Below are 20,555 nucleotides of genomic sequence, written 5' to 3'. Positions count from 1 at the left end.
GCAGGGCTGAGCCTGCACTGGGGGGAAGCTGAGAGGGCCCCTCTCGTAGCCTTGGTCCCCTTGTCCCCTCGTCCCCTCAGGAGAGGTCTGATGAGGAAGCTTCCATCAGGGGTGCAGCTGGGAAGGCACAGGTAGGAAGTAGCAGAGTGCACAGGCAGACTTCCAGGGGAGCGGGGCTGGACGGAGGTGCGAGAGTAAGTGCTCATTTGAAATCTGGTCTCGAATTAAAGTGAAACAGTCCACTTGGCCTGTTATTTTCTTCAGCACAATTGAGGGAACTAGGTACAGGCTGTAAGGTCAGCATGGACACCATGACTAGGGGGTCCAGATGAACAGTGCGTGTTCACCTGTGAGTGGTGGGCTGTTGACTCCGGGTGGGGTACGGAGGCCTGCAGGACAGGAGGTGCTTATGGCTGGGGAAGGGGGGGTCATGGTGGGGGCAAGTGTGTCAGGTAGGGGTCTTGGTGAAGTTGGGGAATTGTTACCTTCAGTAAATGAGCTGAAAGGATTGGTGGTCAGTGAATGAAATGCTTGAAATCAAGATTTTGAGGGTGATGCAGTTCATCGGAGACAGAAGGTTCTGAGTGGCCATGGGCATAATGGGTAGCTGAAGAGAGGTGGAGAAAGGGGTTATTGGTGAGGAGGTCTCGAAACTGAGTGTGCTCTTCATCCTCACAGATGTTGAAGTCATGGGCCATGATGGTGGGGGCCATCGTGGTGAGAGACAGGAGGTGGAGCAAGGCAGAAGATGACAGAAGGCTGGCAGATGCCTGCAAGGAGGAACATGAGCTTCCAAGGAATGGGGGGCTTTCCAGGAGGGAAGAATGATTTGGAAGTAGCCATGGGAAGAGAAGACTCCTCCATTGGTCCCAGCCCTGAGTGGGAGGGCTGTGAGAAGAGCCATCCCCCACTTGAGAGGGCTGCGGGGGAAGCCATGTCCTCAGCCAGGTTTTAGAGAAGGCGGGAGACAGAGGGTGGAGGGAAGAGGTCGAGGCTGTGGAAGAAGAGGCTGTTCCTGGTCTGGCAGTTCCAGGCAGTGCTGGGGAAAGGTTTGGTGAGATAAGGGCTGGTAACCATGGCTGGTGGTGATAGAGGTAGGTGGGGAGATGAGGCATGGTGGGGTTGGTCTCGATGGCCTCTCGAAGGTGGAGCTTGGTTCAAGCGGCGAAGCGGGGTGCGTGGGGGCCGCTCCTGACACTCCTGACTGTGGGATGGGCTGGGGTGGGGAGGCAGGGCCAGCCTCCAGGCACTTTCTCCCTGCTGTATCCTCTTTTCTTATTGACCTTAGAATTGTCCAGTAGCGTATTATAAGAGAATTAGATCGAGAGTTTGTGAGCAAATTTTTCTGTTTAGAGGCAATTTCTTTCCCTCTTATTTGCTAGTATTTGCACGTACTGATATTGCATGCTTTTCTTTCCAATGTGAGTCCAAAATACAATGACTATGTACTCAAAGTGTTACAGAATCAGTTGGGCAAACATCTCTGTTTTTTGGTATCTAAAGATGCAGTGAGAAGTTGTCTTTCTTCAGCTAAGTGGTTCTATGGCATTTCAGCATTGCTGTCTCCCAGAGTGTCCCTGAAGTTATTTTTGAAAATCCAAAGTAATTCTGTTAGCTTGAGCAGCATCCCTCTGGCTACCTCTGACTAAATGATTAAGTTACAAAATCTACACCTTAATATAATTCTGACGTCAGTAACTTGTTTACCTGGCTGCTGCCAGATTGTTGAATGAATGAATGGATGAGTACCAAAAATTGGAAATGATAAGCTGATCAATATTACATTTGTATAAGCTGATCAATATTACATTTGTACAACAGAACCTGTTATGTGATAATACAGTGTGAATGTTTTTATCTTTCTAGTTGGGTAGTCTGTATTAGTTCTTCTAGGCCACTCCAGTGGAATAATACGTTAAATTATTACTAGAATAAAATTTAAATAACCCTCATATTTTATTTTATTTTATTATTATTATTTTTTTTTGTGAGGAAGATCAGCCCTGAGCTAACATCCATGCTAATCCTCCTCTTTTTGCTGAGGAAGACTGGCTTTGAGCTAACATCTATTGCCAATCCTCCTCCTTTGTTTTCCCCCCAAAGCCCCAGTAGATAGTTGTATGTCATAGTTGCACATCCTTCTAGTTGCTGTATGTGGGATGCGGCCTCAGCATGGCCGGAGAAGCAGTGCGTCGGTGTGCACCTGGGATCCGAACCCCGGGCCGCCAGTAGCAGAGCACGTGCACTTAACCACTAAGCCACGGAGCCGGCCCTAAATAACCCTCATATTTTAAAAAATGCACTTTGACCCTTCGGAATTAGGTCTAGTGGGTAGGATGTGGTAATTTTTTTATATACACGCTCATTCACATTTGAAGCTTGGATGGCGTGGTTTTCTTTGCCAGATATGCAGCAGCTGCGCACATGCTGAGTGACATTTCTACCGCAATGGCCAATGGGAACTGGAAAGAAGCTAAAGAGCTCTCTCAGTGTGCAAAAAGGGATTGGAACAAGCTGAAAAACCACCCTTCCCTGAGGTGAGGTGTTTTTCTTTAGGTACCTGTCAAAATGTGCTTATTGGCCAAGTTGTTCCAACCACATAAGGTAATTTTCTTCATGAAGAACATACACCTTTTGTTCCGTGGAGTTGAATTTCCGACTTGCTTTGCATGGAGTCAAGGTGCTGTGTGAAACAGGAGAAATGTTGGAAAGTTTGAAATGAATTTTGCGTAACTCAGACCCCTGTGCAACAGACATTCAGGTGAACACACGTGCAGCTTTGAGCTTGCAGTCTTTGGGTGTGCTGGTTTCTCTGAGGATTGCTCAGCTGCATTTAAATGTGGCGGAAACCCAGCAGCAGGACAGAAGTTGTGGGAGGCGTGCTAGATGTGTTCTTCAATGGAAATTCAACTAGGTGTTATTCTGAAAAAGAAAACTAAATTGAAGACTTACTTCAGAAGTTCAAGTACACAGCACATGATCTTTCATTGTTTTTGTTTGATAAATGTTAAACTTACTTCGTATTTGTAAGGAAATTTTTTCCTTTATTGTTACATAGTGATGAGAAAAATTAGTGTTATTAAATGTCTCTTTTAAAAAAACTTCTAGGACATAAAGTTCATGCAGAAATAATATTGACTTAGAAACCATAGCCAAGAAAATGGCCTTTACTGTTAAGAAAAAAATAACTGAATACTTTGCCCATATTTTGTTTGGGAGGATTTTGTAATTCTGACAGAAAATTGAGCCATTTACTTAAAGGCCTTTCTAGAAATGAGATAACCAATGTAGACTTGTTACCCTTGTGGTGTGCATGTACATTGGAGGATTTTCTTAAGATAATTTAGGAAAATTTAAGATTTCTCAGACCAAACAGCAAAACAAATGGTTAAAACAAGTTAATAGATGATTTTCTTCATTAAAAAAAAGAAAAGAAGTCTTTACCAGGAAGTTAGATTGCTGTAGAACAGAGCTTGGTAGACTTCTGTAGAAGGCCAGCCAGTCAGTCTTTTAGGCTTTGCGGGTCACATGGTCTCTGTTGCAGCTACTTAGCTCCGCCATTGTGGTGCAAAAGCAGCCGCAGGCGGAACGTGAAGGAGTGAGCGGTGCTGTGTTCCAATACAACTTCATTTATGGACATTGAAATAAGGGTTTCATGTAATTTTCACATGCCACAGACGATGCTCCTCTTGGTTTATTTTAACCATTTAAAAATGTGAAAACCATGCTTAGTTTGCAGGACATACAAAATCAGGTGGCGGGCCCGTGGTTTGGCCTGAGGGCTGTGGTTTGCTGGCTTCCAGCTTAGAATGTTACCAGTTGTTCTCATTTTACTCTACTGTCTAAGTGACCTAGGAAATGCTGGCTGGCTGTAAGGATGGGGGGTTGTGGTGTAGAAAAGTGTACACATCTGACGGTATTTAGAATATAGCTTTTTAAAAGATAGGAATTCAGTCTGCTTTGTCACTTATAATTGTCTTCCAACAAATAAACCAGATGACTAAACTGCTGGTGTACATCTTCATTTTAGATACCATGAGAATCTACCGCTCTTTCTGCGGTGTTTTACCGTCGGGTGGGTTTATACGAGGATTTTGTCTCGGACTGTTGAAATATTGCAGAGACTTCACATGTATGAGGTGAGAGCACAAGCCCCCGGCCCCCGCTCTTACTGATGTGTCTGTGATGAGCTGTGGAGGACTGCTGCCTGGCTCCCGACGTTTTCCACGTATTTGGTCAGCACACAGTAATGAAATGAAAGCATGCTTCATGTGGGCAGCCTCCTGTCTGCTGGGTTGTAGGGAGATGGCCGAAGACCACCAACTGTTACTTCTGCTCATGAGTCTGCGAGTGTGCACCAGGATGCCCTGGGGGTCATGGGCGGAGCCCTGGGGGTCATGGACGGAGCCCTGCAGGGAGCCCCAGACAGATCCTGCAGCTAGACCTGAGCCTCTTTCAGAACTCCGTGTGGGATCTGGGAGGTCTCCAGAAGTCTCTGTGGTGGAAACTGCACATCTGCTTGTGTTTCCCTGACAGCTGTCCTGGACTGCTAGAAGTAATTTACAACCACAAATCAGAAATTTGGTAGTATCCTTCCTTAACCTAAACATTGTGAGATTGCGACAGTTAACTTCTGTTATGTTTGATGTTTCTGTATTGAAAAATGATGTTTTACAAAGAGGAAATGCTGAAGCTGGGCTTCTTGACCTGGGTCCATGAATCCCAAGAGGATCCATGGGATGAACTTCCGGAGTCGGTGAACTCCACAATTGTGTGTATATGGGGGTTTGTGCATTTTTCTGAGGACAATCAGATATTTCACAAAATCCATGAACCGCAAACGATTGACATAAAAAATCACCAGTTTGTGTGTAAATCTAGACCAGAAAGTCTCCCTATTGAGGTGGGATGCTTGGATGAAGACACCCCTTGTAACTGTCCTGCCCTCACCAAATTCCTCACACTGTGGGCCCCGTGACCTGCTGGGTTCTTAGAAGTATATGGGTCTGCAGCCCCTGACCAGTGCTTGGCTGCCTAGAACTTGAGCCTGTGCGGCTGTGTGCTGGTTGACTTGGTGTGCAGAGAATATCATGCAGTGTTCACAGACCTCCATACGCTCGCTGGTTGGCAGGGGACCTGCGGGATGCCTTGGAGCTCAGGCCCCGCCTAGAGGGACGTTTCAGTCCCTGTCTGTCAGTCCAGGGTCCTTGGCCTTACTTGAGAAAGGAATGATATGCTTTATAAATATACTTTGCCAGTCTTATTGGCTACTAAATATCATGACAGTTTTTTGGTGTGTGTGAGTCTAATGAGCTTCCTTTGTTGTTGTTGCAACAGGAAGCAGTCAAGGAACTTGAAGACCTTTTGTCCCAGAAGGTGTACTGTCCTGACAGCAGAGGCCGGTGGTGGGACAGACTGGCTCTCAACTTGCACCAGCACTTGAAACGCCTCGAACCGGTACTCAGTGACTAGATATACCTGAGCCTTTTTTTTTGACTTTTGCGTAAATTTAAAAAATATGGCAAACTGTTAATGCCTTAAAAATCTGAATGTAATTTGAACATTTATTTTTTTAGCGTTCTTCTTTTGTCTGCGTTCTTCCAACCCCAAAAGAAGTAACAGGGACGTTAACCCAAGCATTACAATGAAGACAGGAGACTTTTGGCTTCTCTTCACTGATTTGGGAGATGGGTTGGCAGGGGGATCTGCTTGGGGTTTAGGAATTAAGATCTTGGGAGAGTTAGACACCTCTACCCTCAGCAGGTGCTTTCAAGGAAGGTGCATTTTGTTTTGGAAATGGTGATTTTATTAACTTTTTGCATGGGGCCTCCAGGTAGGAAGATTGATGGAAGGTGTTCCTTTCCGTTGGGAAATGTGTTGTGTGACTGACACTGAGTAGGCCCCCTTCTCTTCTGAGCTCTGGTATTCTCTGTGGCGGGTTCTTGGGAGTCAAAAGATCCTGTCAGCCGCCTTGGCAGAGCAGGGTGGTGCCACCGAAGGCTGCTGCTGCTGAGCCCAGCAACAACAGTGGCTCTTTGTGTGGCTGCCCGAGGTTCCACCTGTCTCCATGCCAGCTTTGCATTTGTGTTGAATGGAGGGGACTGTGCCTCTGGGAGCTTTTGTTTTTTCCAGTGGCACATTAAGTGAATCAGGGTGATGTAGGGGCGGAAAAATTGACCACAGGTGTGGAAATATGACATGCTGTTTTTCCTGCCCGAAGCTGAAAAAGTGCCTTGTTACCTAAAGTGCTTCAAGCCAGTGAAAGCTGTTTTCTCTCTTGGAGGCGGGTGTGGTGCTCCCTTAACCGCTTGGTGTTTGAAATAGTGAGAGAAGGCGTCTCTTAGCCCATAACCAAACGTGGAGAATGGTGGTTTACGTTGCCTCTTTCTTTCAATGAAATAAAGATTCAAAAGAGTTTACAGGTTTCCGCCTTGTTCACAGTGCTGCTAGTAGGAGCACTCACTTCTGTTCACAGAGATAAACAAGCCACTGAGCTTATTTTTGAGATTGGTGGAAAATCATAGTCCCTTTTAGCCTATTCCCAAAGATCTTGTGGGCCACACTCATCATCTTTATTATTTTGTTACCATTCCTTACGTTCTTTACATCAGTCTCCAGTGAAGGAATCCACCAGCAGAGTGCTGCTTTCTGCAAAGTGCCTGGTAGCCGGTCAGGCCAGGCAGAGGTGGAAGGGCCCGGCCATCCCCTCCCCAAGGCCAGGCCCCCACCGGCACCAGCCCCGGCCCCTGCTGGGTTAATAGCACGCTTCAGTATCTCATTCTCTCTTCTTGATTCCTTTCGACTACTCCACTCCTGATGGCCTGATCCTTCATTAATTTTAAGCGTATTTTTTTAAACTTTTTATTCTTTTATTTTAGTGAAATGTGTATAACATAAATAAAACTTGCCATTTTAACAATCTTTAGGTGTACAGTTCAGTGGCATTAATTATACTCACTATGTTGTGCCAGCATCACCACCATCTATTTCCAAAATTTTTTGTCACTCCAGAGGCTCTGCACCCATGAAGCAATAACTTCTCATTCCCTCCTCCCCCTGCTGCTAGTAACCTCTAATCTACTTTCTGTTTTTATGAATTTGCCTGTCCTAGATATTTCGTGTAAGTAGAATCATATATAATATTTGTCCTTTTGTGCCTGGCATATTTCACTTAGCATAATGTCCTCAAGGTTCATCCATGTTGTAGCAGGTATCAGAATTTCCTTCCTTTTCAAGGCTGAATAATATTCCATTGTATGGATGGACCATAGTTTTATTTATTGGTTCATCTGTTGATGGACACTTGGGTTGTTTCCACCTTTTGGCTATTGTGAATAATGGTGCTGTGAACATGGGTGTACAAATATCTGTTTGAAACTCTGCTTTCATTTCTTTTAGATGTATACCCAGAAGTGGAATTGCTGGGTCATATGATGATTCTGTGTTTAGCTTTCGGAGGAACTGCCAAACTGTTTTTCAGTGTTTGAATCATTTTTACATCCCTGCCAGCTTAGCATGAGGGTTCCAGTTTCTCCCACATCCTTGCCAACACTTACTATTTTCCATTTTTCTGAGTATAGTCACCCAGTAGGTGTGAAGTGGTATCCTACTGTGGCTTTTGGTATTTTTGTTTGTTTATTTGTCTGAATAGCCTTAGGAAATGCATTTAACTCCTCCAAACCTAAGGTTCTTCTCCCTATGAACGAGGAATTTGGACCAGCTCTGTGGTTCCTGACTATATGTGAGACTCGCCTGGGAGCTCTGAAACAGTCAGACACCTGTGCCCCTGGCCTGGAGGTGCTCACTCTGTGGGTTGGGGTGGGGACATGTCTTCTTTCAGAGCTCCCTGGGTGATGCCCTGAGGGCCACTGAGCCAGGACTTTCTCTCCAGTCTCCCCCAGCCCACCATCCAGGGGCGCCTCTGGCTTTCTTGGTCTCTGAGGGTGTGGCAGCTGATACCTGCCGCGTCTGCACGGATCACCGGGAGGCAGTGTCAGGAGCACGGCGGCTAGTGCTCCCGATGTCTGTCGTCAGGGATTACGAGTCATCTGTGTGTTCTGAGTATCAGAATGACTTCTGAGGAGACATCCTTGATCTCTGGAAGTACTGCTTTGCCTATTTGCTAATTAGCACAATTGAATAATTAATTCACAGTGGGGTTTCCCGTTGCACTAAATTAATGGATGCTGCCATGGGGTCTTTCGGGACGTCGATGTGGGACCATCTTCTTTGCTAGGCTATCAAGTGCATCGCAGAAGGGCTGGCTGACCCAGAAGTAAGAACGGGACATCGTCTTTCACTGTATCAGAGAGCCCTGCGCCTGAGGGAGTCTCCGAGCTGCCGGAAGTACAGGCGCCTCCTCCATCAGCTCCCGGAAATAACTGTGGAAGATGTCACACACGTGAGTGAATATCCTTTGGGCACTTTGTTTAAATCTATTTACTGGATTTTTTTCCTGATTAGAAGCAGCCCAAGAACAGTTTTTAGTGTGCATGTTCTCTTAGACTTAGAAAAATGTACCGCTCATTTTGGACACTGACTTGGCCGTTGCTCCCTGTTTTCACACCAGTGCCTCCCACGTCGGAAGGCTGGGCTGGCTGGGGTGTGGGTTGCTCACACCCTGGGTTCAGTGACTTTGTCTAAGACTCCTGAGTCAGAAGCTCACAGCCTTTGCCAGTTTCACCTGCTTGGTCAGGGGGCCTGGAGAGCAGCTCCGGGGGCCACATGCTCCCCGGGGGCTGGGGCATTGACCTGTCTGCGTCCTTGCAGGTGCCAGAGTGTGGGTCATATGGCCACGCGCTCCTCTAGGAACAGGTGGCTTTGGGGGGCCTAGGAAAATGCGTCCTCAGGACACCAAAGTCAGGTTTGCAGGGACTGTAGCTGAAGTGGGGCTAATCGACGTTCTCCTGCTGCCATCCCAGGTGACCATCACGGGCCGGCTGTGCCCGCAGCGGGGGATGGGCAAGTCTGTGTTTGTGATGGAGGCCGAGGGGGCCACCGCCCCCGCCACAGTCCTGTGCTCCGTGGAGGAGCTGGCGCTGGCCTATTACAGACGCGGCGGCTTCGACCAGGGTAATGTGCAGCATTTCTCCCAGCCCATTAGTCACCATGTGATGGGCAGCATTGCTACATGGTTTGTCAGCAGTGGGTGGCTGTCGTCTCTCCATCCTCTGCCCCCAGTGGAAGACACTGCTGACCTGGAGCGTGTGGACGAGGATTTCACTAACTTCTGGTTGTTAAAGGCCCTCTTCGGTTCAGCCAGTATCCCCCACCTGACGCCTGTGAGGAACAGTACTCTGGTGGGACGTTAGAAGTGAGGGAGGCTGGTGTTGCTCTCAGAGTTTATGAGGCAGAGGAGGATACGAAGGGGCAGAGGACCCACAGAGATGCTGCCTGATAACCAAACCTGTGAGAGGAGACAAGCTGGGGAGCTGGGCCCAGGCCGCTTCTGAAAGGAGTGAGCAGGCCTCGTAGGTAACGACTTTAAGGGGATTGAAGGACCATATCCTGGGACAACAGCACCAGTGGAACCAGAGAAGTTGCTAGAAAGAGCAGTGATTTGAATTCCTTGTGAAATGAGCTGTCTTGATCCCATGTGAGGGAGGAGGATGAAAGTAAGAATCTGAGCTTTTCCTCTCTCCGTTCCAAGAAATACGTGGCGGTCGCCCTGTTCCTCCTGCTGCACCCGTCTTTTTGGTGCATCTCCTGGGAACTGAGAGACCTCAAAGTAGAATGGTGGCACTTGTGATGGAAATGAAATCAGTGAGAGAGAAACACCACTTACTCCCACTGAACTGAGCTTCTCCGCTGCCTTTCACTTTCTTTGGTTCTTTCTTATCAGTGGGAGAGGAGAGAAGCGTGTGTGTGTGGGCATGTGTGTGTGTGGTCTGGAGCCTCTGGTGCTCGAGTGTGACTTTGTGCTCTGTGCGCCGCTGCTGAGGTGCTTTTCGTTTCTCTAGGTCCACAGTGCTGTGGGACCAGGGTCAGGGTTGCCTCCAGTGCTCTTTTTTCTGGGTTAGTTGGCATCCTCTTCATTTTGGATTTTGTAGGTTTCATTCAGAGGCTGTTTTCTGAAATGTGTAGATCCCAAGTTAGAATTAATTTTGCCAGGTTCCAAGAATGGGAGCTGAGAGCTGGAAGCCCAGAGCTCCTAGCGGCTGTTGCAGGGTAGAAAGGAGGGCTGTTGAAGGCACCTGGCGTCTCTGCTGCTTGGGCTGTAAATGCACAATAATGAGAGACCACTGTGGCACGCAAATGAGCTTAGAATCTAAGAAATTTAATAGGCAAGGCCTAGGGATGCTGCACGCCAGCTCTGATGGGCCTGGACCCTAAATCCTGTCCCTCCTTTCCTCTCAGAACCCATTGTCCCCCTGTGTCCTCTCTGAGAGAGCTGGGAGCTGACGTCCAGTCCCCCTGCTTTCCGCCCGACCCATGTGCTGTCCTCGGGTCGGTGCTTCAGAGTGTGACACACAGTCTCCTGAGGTCTGGGTTCTGCTCCTCGGAGGGGGACCTGTCGCTGGGAGGGAGCTGGTGGCATCTGTGTGCATGACCTGCATGTGTGACTGAGGAGGTCTCAGAGAGGAATGCACAGGGGAGATTGCAAAGTCCATATTTGGGCCTTGGGACTAGGCCGTTTGAGAAAAACCTGACACACACAGGAGTGAGCCTCCAGCACACTCCCCAGCATGGTTGTTGCGAGGCCTTCTGTGCCCAGGCAGTGGCCGGTTTTGGTTGGAGGTGTTAGCACCCTCGCAGAGGTACTTCTTCTTATCCATGGAGACAGTTGAGAGAGGGTGCCCCTCTGGGAGGGTCCGTTAGCCTGTGGCTGTGCCCCCCAATCTACACTAACCGTGTTGTGGGGCGACCCTTCATGTGCAGGGTGTGTGTTGGTGCTTGTTAGTGAAAGTGCTCTGGGCGTCTCTTGTCACTGTATAAGCCTTGTGACCGTAATAGCAGCAAAGAGTTTTTTTTTTTTTTTTAATAATTTACTTATTTCTTAGGTCTGTTGGAAACTGTTTATGTTTGTGTATTTATCCGCATCAGTATCTCTTCCCCTCTTTTATTCTTTCTTTGATTTTGGTCTCGGAGAATGACTGAGACCAAGTTGGCAGTCTTTGTCCTTAGTGGAGTGTAGTACTGAATAGCAACAGTCAGATTAACACTGTGAGAGGGGAGTTGCAGCAGAGGAGGCTCCCCGCTCAGAGATGAGGAGGAGGGCGGGGCAGTTATCCTGGAGATCCGCAGGGGCCTGGCTCTAGTCTTGTTTTCTTTTTTAAAACTTTTTTATGGAAGACACTGAACATACCTTTGTATAGAAGTGGGGAGGTATGATGATCTCCACGTACCTACCCAGCTTCCTTCAGTCTTCCCTCCATCCTACCTCTCCCCGGTTTTGGAGACAGACACCAGAGGTTGGCTCATGTGGTCACTCCCGGGGTAGGGGCATCAAGTCCATCCTCATGTCCCCGAGGACTCCGCCTGTGCCCATGCTGAAGGGTTACTAGGATGAAAAACACTCTGTATCTTCAAATACGTGAAAATCAGGACAGTATTTCACTTCACTATTGTGTAAGTGTTCGGAAGATTGATGAGGACCATAAGACAACAGCTACAAGACAGGATTTTATAAAATATGGGTAATTTCTGATGAGTGTGACAGATAACAGTTAAGATTAATCCACGTGATTATCTTTATTACTTGCAGGGCAGGGCGATGCTATTGGGGCAGAAGTGCAAACTCCAGTGAAGACAAAGATTCGATAGATCTGAAAGGTTAGAGATAAAAGAACAGAATGAGAATTCAGCCTCCAGATAGGCCGTAGGAGACATGTAAACTGGGCGGTTGAGGGAGGAGGGAACAGGCATGGGGTACATGGCGGGCAGGCTGCAAGCCGAGCACAGTGAAGTGCTTTCAGTTTAGCCATGAGCCTGGAAAACAGACAACTCCAATTCTAGAATATAAAATATTTTTTATATAAAATAGTTTTTTAATTTATTAAAATTGATGCAGTGAAAATGAGAACTGTTCCTGTCAGTCTTTATTCTACAGGAGACTTGATATAAGGGCAATCTCAAACCCCCTTCAGAGAAGTTTATTTCTGAGTTACTCAGAAGGATCTCACCAAAAATGATTTCAGGGGCCAGCTTGGTGGCCTAGTGGTTAAGTTCTCGGTGCTCTGCTTTGGTGGCTCAGGGTTCACAGGTTAGAATCCCTGGCATGGACCTATGCACCGCTCATCAAGCCATGCTGAGGCGGCATCCCACGTACGAAATAGAGGAAGATGGGCACAGATGTTAGCTCAGGGCTAATCTTCCTCAGCAAAAAGAGGAAGATTGGCAATGGATGTTAGCTCAGGGCCCGTCTTACTCACGAAAAAAAAAACCCCAAGAAAAGATTTCACTTACAATGAAATGCATGGTGCAGACCGCTTGGGAGTTCAGGATTTCTGACCCCCAGTGTTCCTGAGTGGCCAGTGTACACACCCGGACAGAAGGCAGGCTGGAAATCAAGTCCCAGCTTTCCCCCTGGCTGGGCAGAGCCCGGGATCCCAGTGCAAAGCTTTCTGGTAAAAGTTAGAGGACTTGGCTTCAGCCAGGAGGCCTGAGTGAGTCCTGTTGTTCCTGCTGCTGAATCGTGGAGATGGCTGCAGGGACGAGGGGCTCGAACTGAGGGGGGGACAGAAAGAGCTCTGCACAGCTGGAGCAGGGCAGAACAGGGGACCCAGCAACGCCACTGCTGACAGAGGCTCTGGTCTCTGTCCCGAGTGTACTTTCGTACGGGACATGTGTGTGGCTGGCTGGTCTCTGTTCGCCTCGTCCTGTGCTGCACCATGACCTTGCACGATGGAACGGGGCCCACCAGCCAGAGGAGCTCTTCTGCCATACTGGAGAATGTGTTCCAGCCCGTCAGGAGTAGATTGTGGAGTCAGCCCCTCCTTTGGCCCAGGCAGTAATCCAGGGAGAGAGGCGTCCACACAGCCACTTACTGGGCAGCTGTGGGGAAGTGCAGAGGAGGGCATGCTCTGGGAGACAGGGCTGTGTGCTGTGCCAAGGCCAAGCCCGTCGTCACCCTCCAGACTCTGCTCTGGCATTGTATGGCCTGGGGCACGTGAGTGACCTCTGGGGTCGTCTCCCAGTTAGTGCAGTTTGTGTGTGGTGTGAGGTCTGAACCAGGTGGTCTCTGAGGTAGAAGGTTTCTGTAAAAGCCCTGATCTTAGAAATATCAGGCACACTTGTTTAGGCCAAAGCAGTGGAGTGCTGGTCAAATGAGGTGAATGAAGACGGCACCTGCTGGATCAGAGGATGCAGGCACCCGGGATGCCCAGCCTCCTTGACAGATCCTTCCAGAAAACCTCTTTCAAGTGAGGCTGAGGGCCTCCTGCACCAGATCACCTTGTGGGATTCTGTGCCCACCCAGACCCACCGAATTGAACCCCAGAACCTGAGGAAGGAATCTGTTTTTATTAATTCATTTTAAAACATGTTCCTTAGGTTTTTCACTAAAGTTTGAGAACCATTGTTTTGTGGCTTTCAAATGTGCGCTTGAACTTTCCCATTACTATGATTTTTGCCCTTAAATGAGGCTTCTGTATATAAACAATATGATGTAAAAATGTGAGCTAGAAAAGGCACGAAAACAGCATTTGCTTTTGAATCTAAAATAGTTCTATTGTTTCCTTCAAACTGAGTAGGCAGTAGGTTATGGTAGATGTTTTTAACAAATAGAAAAAACTGATTTTTCTTTCTTGTGTGACTTTGTCTTAGGGATTCATGGGGAAGGATCCACCTTTAGCACACTCTATGGCCTCCTGCTGTGGGACATAATCTTCATGGACGGGATTCCAGATGTCTTCAGAAACGCCTACCAGGTAATCGTTACATTAAACCAAGTCTATGCTTTTTAGGGGAGCAGACACTTCTGCACTTTCGGGTTCATGCCCACCCGTGTGCCATGTCTGCAGCCATTGGAATCCTGCCTCTTGTGACTGTGTTTTGGATCATGGTGCTAATTCCACTGTAAGGTTAGCTTTAATTTTAAAATCTGATTCATAGAATTTAAAATGTAAGTTACATTAAGTTTTAAACTTCAAGCGGAATTTACCTTCAACATTCCATTTGAAACTTTCAGGGTAAGTTTCTTCAGCTTCAACCTTTGTAAGCAGCTGTCGGGGCCAGCACTGTGCCCAGCGCTCTCACATGCGGGGTCACAGGTGCCCACTACCACTTCCACTGATTTCTCCTAGAGCTTTTTTCGCAAATTATTACTCTAAAAACCAGTGTAATAAATTGCTTTTATATTAGATTACTTAGATAATTTTTGCATATCTTTTGAGAAAAAGAATGTGTCAATTCAGTCAAATTGGCCAATTTCCAAAATTTATTGGTACTGAATAGTCTTCTAATGAGTCGGTTCTCTCCAGGCCCAGTGTGAGAGCTTGTTTTCCCTGCAACACAGGCACTTCCACTGGACTTGTGCACAGACAGCTTCTTTGAAAGCAGGCGGCAGGCCATTGAGGCCAGGCTGCAGCTGATTCACAGTGCCCCGGCGGAGACCCTGCGAGCCTGGGTGGCAGCCGCGTGGCAGGCCCAGGAAGGCAGAGTGGCTTCCATTGTCAGCTGGGATCGCTTCTCTTCTCTTCAGCAGGCTCAGGTGAAAACCTGCATGCAAGATTTGATCAGAAAGTAACAGCCCCGCATCCCCCAACACTGGGTGTCTTTTTGGCAACTGTATCGAGATACACACGCACATACGGATGTTTATATATGTGTGTGTCAGTATGCATGCATGTGTGTGTGTATATATATATGTGTATGTGTGCGTGCACGTGTGCATGTATAAATATGATAATGCCTCAGCTCAGATGCCACTGTTATTGACAGGAACATGTCAGGGCATAAAACAACCCCCAGTTATGCCTTCCCTCCCCTTAGTTGACGGCTTTCCTTTCCTGACCTATGGCCCCCGGCAGGGAGGCAGCTGTCCCTGTTCGTGTGACTGCTGGCCTCTTCGAGTCATCACTGTCATATTCTTGAGTGCTTACTCCAAATTCTGTCTTCCTCAGCTGCTCCCCAGGATTTTCCCTCCTGGGCAGAAGTATGATAACTGACCAAAGGAAAACTGGTTTCCTGAGCTTGCCGGTGGGAATTTTAGCCAGTAGCTCTGGAGCCCCACCACAAGCAGCAGGAAAGCACCTGGTGTCCTTGGAATCCATTTCTGTTGAATGACCCCCTGAGTTTTCCCCGTCCCGTGATCACTGGAAGCATTTCAGGGTCCCTGTCATGAGGGAGTGGCTGACCATGTATTTTGTGTTCAGGATCTTGTTTCCTGCTTGGGAGGCCCTGTCCTCAGTGGTGTGTGCAGGCGCCTGGCTGTGGACTTTCGACATTGCCGAGGGGGCCTCCCCGACCTGGTGGTGTGGAACTCTCAAAATCATCGTTTTAAGGTCAGTTGAGCCACATTGGAAAGTCACATTTGTAATTTTATGAGCAACTTAATCAAAGGCCACAATCCTGGCATTTGTTGCGTGGTTGTTGGCAAGATTGCATCCCTTGAGAGCTGTTGGATTGGGGGCCAGGGTTCCTCGGTGGCTGTGGGTGGAGGCTCCTCAGGCCCTTGCGTGTGGGCCTCTTCACTAAGTGGCTCCTACATGGCAGCTTGTTTCATCGGAGCAGGTGAGTGAGAAGAGCGAGCGTGAGCAAGACGGAAGTCACAGTCTCTTGTAACCTGATCTTGGATGTGACATTCCATCGCTTTTGCTGCATTCTACTCTTAGACGTCACTGGGTCCATCCCACACTCAGAGGGAGGGAATTCTGCAGGGTGTGCCCACCAGGAGGCCAGGATGATTGGAGCTATTTTCCAAGCTCCCCGAGAGTGAGCACCCCCTCACGCATTATACGCTGGGCATCTCCCTTGCCTCACCCTGCTGCCTGTCACAGGTTGGTTGTTTTCTTATTAACAGACAGTTTTGAGATTGAAAAAATAAAATTCTGGATACAAGTCCTTTATCAGATATATATTTCATCCCAGTCTGTGGCTTGTCTTTTCATTTTCTTAATAGTGTCTTTTGAAGAGCAGAAGTTTTAAATTTGGACAAAGTCCAACTTATCTGTTCTTTAATGGATCATGCTTTTGGTGTCATATGACATCTCTGACTATAATTTTGGATTTGGGTATTTCTCCTTGTAGTTCTGTCAACATTTGCTCCATATATTTTGAAACTCTATTATTAGATGTATAAACTTTTAGGATTGTAATGTCCTCTTGATGAATCGACCTCTTTATCATTATGAAATGACCTTCCTTTATTCCTTTATTCTTTGCTCTGAAATTGACTGATATTATTAATACATGGCCACTCCCAGCATTCTTTTCATTAGTGGTAACGTGATGCATTTTCCATTCTTTTAACTTATTTTCTCTGTATATTTAATATGAGGTTCTTGTAGGCAGCATTTAGTTGGGTCTTTTTAATCTAATTTGACAACCTCTGCCTTTTAACTGAGTGTTTGGAACATTTACGTTTAATGTGATTATTGATGTTTGGCTTTAAACCTACCATCTTTATATTTGTTTTCTGTTTTTCTCAGCTTTCTTTTGTTCCCCCTTTCCCTGTTTTTTCTGTCTTTTTTTTTAAGATTGCATTTTATCCCTTTGCTGGCTTGTTAGCTGTAACTCTTTGTTTTTAAGTAGTTGCATCAGTGTTTACAGTGTATATCTTAAACTTATTATTTACCTTCATGTGATGTTATACCCTTCTATGTATAGTATCAAGAACCTTACAACATATATTTTTATATCTCCTCTCCCAGCCTTTGTGCTGTGTTCATACATTATACTTCTATGTGTTATAAACTCCACATTATCTTCGCTTTCACAGCTGATTAACGAGAGTCTTTGTATTTACTCACATAGGTGCTAATTCCAGTGCTTGTTTTTTTTTTTTTTTTAAAACATTATTTATTGCTAAGTCTAAAACACTCAAACACCACAGCACAGTGATTGCCAAATCTAAATTAGAGTTTGTGGGATTTTTAAAAGTTTCTCTTCAGGGGAACATTTCAGCTCTATGGAGAGGTGTGATACGTAAGAAGAGGGAACATCTAGATGGAGACCGATTTGCCTATGAGCCTGAACCAAGTGGACCCATATGGATAGCTTTTATAAAATCATAAACAGTAAAGCTGAACAAAACTCTAGGCTCAGACTGCTTTATGGCATCAATAATTAAACTGGACTTACTGCACTCATGGGGTTATTGCAAATTCTGACTAAACTGAAAGAATTTTCAAATAATCTAATTATTCCCTTATTTATTCGTTATCCAAAGCGTTTTTTTGTTTCTCTGCTTTAATTAGATGTTTAAAACTTCACAGCTATTCAGACACTTTGTTTAAATGCCCATAGACAAGACAACTCACATGTATTCCTTTCATGAGAAAGAAAAGAAACAGTGAGACAGACATCAAAGTCCCAGAGACAGAATAGGAATAGCAAAATGAAAGACTAGAATTAATGCATTGTTTTTACCCTGGTAAAATACAGATAAGGTAAAATTTACCATTTTAACTATTTTTTTTTTTTTGGCTTTAATCCTGTTTCTTCATTTCTTTTTTTCTTTTTTTTCCCCTAATTTTTTGTTTATTGCAGTAACATTGGTTTACAACATTGTAAAAATTTAAGGTGTACATCACTACACCTCCACTTCTACACAGATTACATCATGTTCACCACTAAAACACCAACTACAACCCATCACCACACACCTGTACCTAACCATCCCCTTCACCTCCCTCCCTCCCCCCCTCCCCCCCGGCAACCACCAATCTCTGTCCTTATGTGTTTATTGTTGTTATTATCTACTACTTAATGAAGGAAATGATATGGTATTTGACCTTCTCCCTCTGACTTATTTCACTTTGCATTATACCCTCAATGTCCATCCATGTTGTCACAAATGGCTGGATTTCATCGTTTCTTATGGCTGAGTAGTATTCCATTGTGTATATATACCACAGCTTCTTTATCCATTCGTCCCTTGATGGGCACTTAGGTTGCTTCCAAGTCTTGGCTATTGTGAATAATGCTGCAATGAACACAGGGGTGCATGTACCTTTACAAATTGGTGTTTTCAAGTCCTTTGGATAAATACCCAGCAGTGGAATAGCTGGATCATATGGTAGTTCTATCCTTGATTTTTTGAGGAATCTCCATACAGTTTTCCATAGTGGCTGCACCAGTTTGCACTCCCACCAGCAGTGTTTGAGAGTTCCCTTCTCTCCACATCCTCTCCAACACATGTTGTTTCCTGTCTTGTTAATTATAGCCATTCTGATGGGTGTGAGGTGATATCTCATTGTAGTTTTGATTTGCATTTCCCTGATAGTTAGTGATTTTGAACATCTTTTCATGTGTCTGTTGGCCATCTGTATATCTTCTTTGGAGAAATGTCTGTTCAGGTCTTTTGCCCATTTTTTAATTGGGTTGTTAGTTTTTTTGTTGTTGAGATGCATGAGTTCTTTATATATTTTGGAGATTAAGCCCTTATCAGATGTATGGTTTGCAAATATCTTCTCCCAATTGTTAGGTTATCTTTTCGTTTTGTTGATGGTTTCCTTTGCTGTGCAGAAGCTTTTTAGTTTGATGTAGTCCCATTTGTTTATTTTTTCTATTGTTTCTCTTGCCCGGTCAGACATGGTGTTTGAAAAGATGTTGCTAAGACCGATGTCGAAGAGCGTACTGCCTATGTTTTCTTCTAGAGGTTTCACAGTTTCAGGTCTTACATTCAAGTCTTTAATCCATTTGGAGTTAATTTTTGTGTATGGTGTAAGGTAAGGGTCTACTTTCATTTTTTCACATGTGGCTATCCAGTTTTCCCAACACCATTTGTTGAAGAGACTTTCTTTTCCCCATTGTATGTTCTTGGCTCCTTTGTCAAAGATTAGCTGTCCATAGATGTGTGGGTTTATTTCTGGGCTTTCGATTCTATTCCATTGTTCTGGTGTCTGTTTTTGTGCCAGTACCATGCTGTTTTGGTTACTATAGCTTTGTAGTATATTTTGAAATCAGGGAGTGTGATACCTCCAGCTTTGTTCTTTTTGCTCAGGATTCCTTTAGCTATTCGGGGTCTTTTGTTGTTCCATATAAATGTTAGGATTCTTTGTTCTATTTCTGTGAAAAATGTTGTTGGAACTTTGATAGGCATTGCGTTGAATCTATAGATGGCTTTAGGAAGTATGGACATCTTAACTATGTTAATTCTTCCAATCCAAGAGCACGGAATATCTTTCCATTTCTTTGTGTCTTCTTCAATTTCTTTCAGAAATGTTTTATAGTTTTCGGTGTACAGATCTTTCATCTCTTTGGTTAAGTTTATTCCTAGGTATTTTATTCTTTTTGTTGCAATTGTAAATGGGATGGTATTCTTAATTTCTCTTTCTGCTACTTCGTTGTTAGTGTACAGAAATGCAACTGATTTTTGTATGTTGATTTTGTATCCTGCAACTTGACCATATTCGTTTATTACTTCTAAAAGTTTTCCGGTGGATTCTTTAGGGTTTTCTATATATAAAATCATGTCATCTGCAAATGGTGACAGTTTCACTTCTTCCTTTCCAATTTGGATCCCTTTTATTTCTTTCTCTTGCCTGATTGCTCTGGCTAGGACTTCCAGTACTATGTTAAATAGGAGTGGTGACAGTGGGCATCCTTGTCTGGTTCCTGTTCTTATAGGGATAGCTTTCAGTTTTTCACCATTGAGGATGATATTAGCTGTGGGTTTGTCATATATGGTCTTTATTATGTTGAGGTACTTTCCTTCTATACCCATTTTATTCAGAGTTTTTATCATAAATGGATGCTGTATCTTGTCAAATGCTTTCTCTGCATCTATTGAGATGATCATGTGATTTTTATTCTTCATTTTATTAATGTGGTGTATTACGTTGATTGACTTGCGAATGTTAAACCATCCCTGCATACCTGGAATAAATCCCACTTGATCATGGTGTATAATCTTTTTAACGTATTCTGGTATGCGATTTGCTAGTATTTTGTTGAGGATTTTTGCATCAATGTTCATCAGTGATATTGGCCTGTAATTTTCTTTTTTTGTGTTGTCCTTGTCTGGTTTTGGTATCAGGGTAATGTCAGCTTTGTAGAATGAGTTAGGGAGCTTCCCCCCCTCCTCAATTTTTGGAAGAGTTTGAGAAGGATAGGTATTAAGTCTTCTTTGAATGTTTGGTAGAATTCACCAGGAAAGCCGTCTGGTCCTGGACTTTTATTTTTGGGGAGGTTTGTGATTACTGTTTTGATCTCCTTACTGGTGATTGGTCTGTTCAAATTCTCTACTTCTTCTTGATCCAGTTTTGGAAGGTTGTATGATTCTAAGAATTTATCCATTTCTTCCAGATTGTTGAATTGGTTGGCATATAGCTTTTCATAGTATTCTCTTATAATCTTTTGTATTTCTGAGGTGTCTGTTGTAACCTCTCCTCTTTCATTTCTGATTTTACTTATTTGTGCCTTCTCTCTTTTTCTCTTGGTGAGTCTAGCTA

At 45.2% G+C, this 20,555-nt stretch overlaps 1 protein-coding gene across 1 annotated transcript in view; it reads left to right on the top strand.

The window, feature by feature from the left end:
- The window catches only part of FAN1 (FANCD2 and FANCI associated nuclease 1), a 36,771-nt gene that overhangs the window by 11,484 nt on the left and 4,732 nt on the right, over window positions 1-20,555 (top strand). The window contains exons 6-13 of the mRNA XM_087428824.1: window positions 2,406-2,537; window positions 4,031-4,139; window positions 5,338-5,457; window positions 8,237-8,401; window positions 8,922-9,072; window positions 13,765-13,868; window positions 14,456-14,650; window positions 15,315-15,443. Of these exons, the coding sequence (XP_087284950.1) occupies window positions 2,406-2,537; window positions 4,031-4,139; window positions 5,338-5,457; window positions 8,237-8,401; window positions 8,922-9,072; window positions 13,765-13,868; window positions 14,456-14,650; window positions 15,315-15,443 (1,105 nt within the window). The remainder of the gene's footprint in view (window positions 1-2,405; window positions 2,538-4,030; window positions 4,140-5,337; window positions 5,458-8,236; window positions 8,402-8,921; window positions 9,073-13,764; window positions 13,869-14,455; window positions 14,651-15,314; window positions 15,444-20,555) is intronic.

Source organism: Ceratotherium simum, chromosome 3 (assembly GCF_057802395.1).
Source record: "Ceratotherium simum simum isolate JZ-2026a chromosome 3, ASM5780239v1, whole genome shotgun sequence".
Taxonomy (NCBI): Eukaryota; Metazoa; Chordata; class Mammalia; order Perissodactyla; family Rhinocerotidae; genus Ceratotherium; species Ceratotherium simum.
The sequence above is the reverse complement of the archived record's forward strand: the minus strand, read 5'-3'. Positions and strand labels throughout refer to the sequence as shown.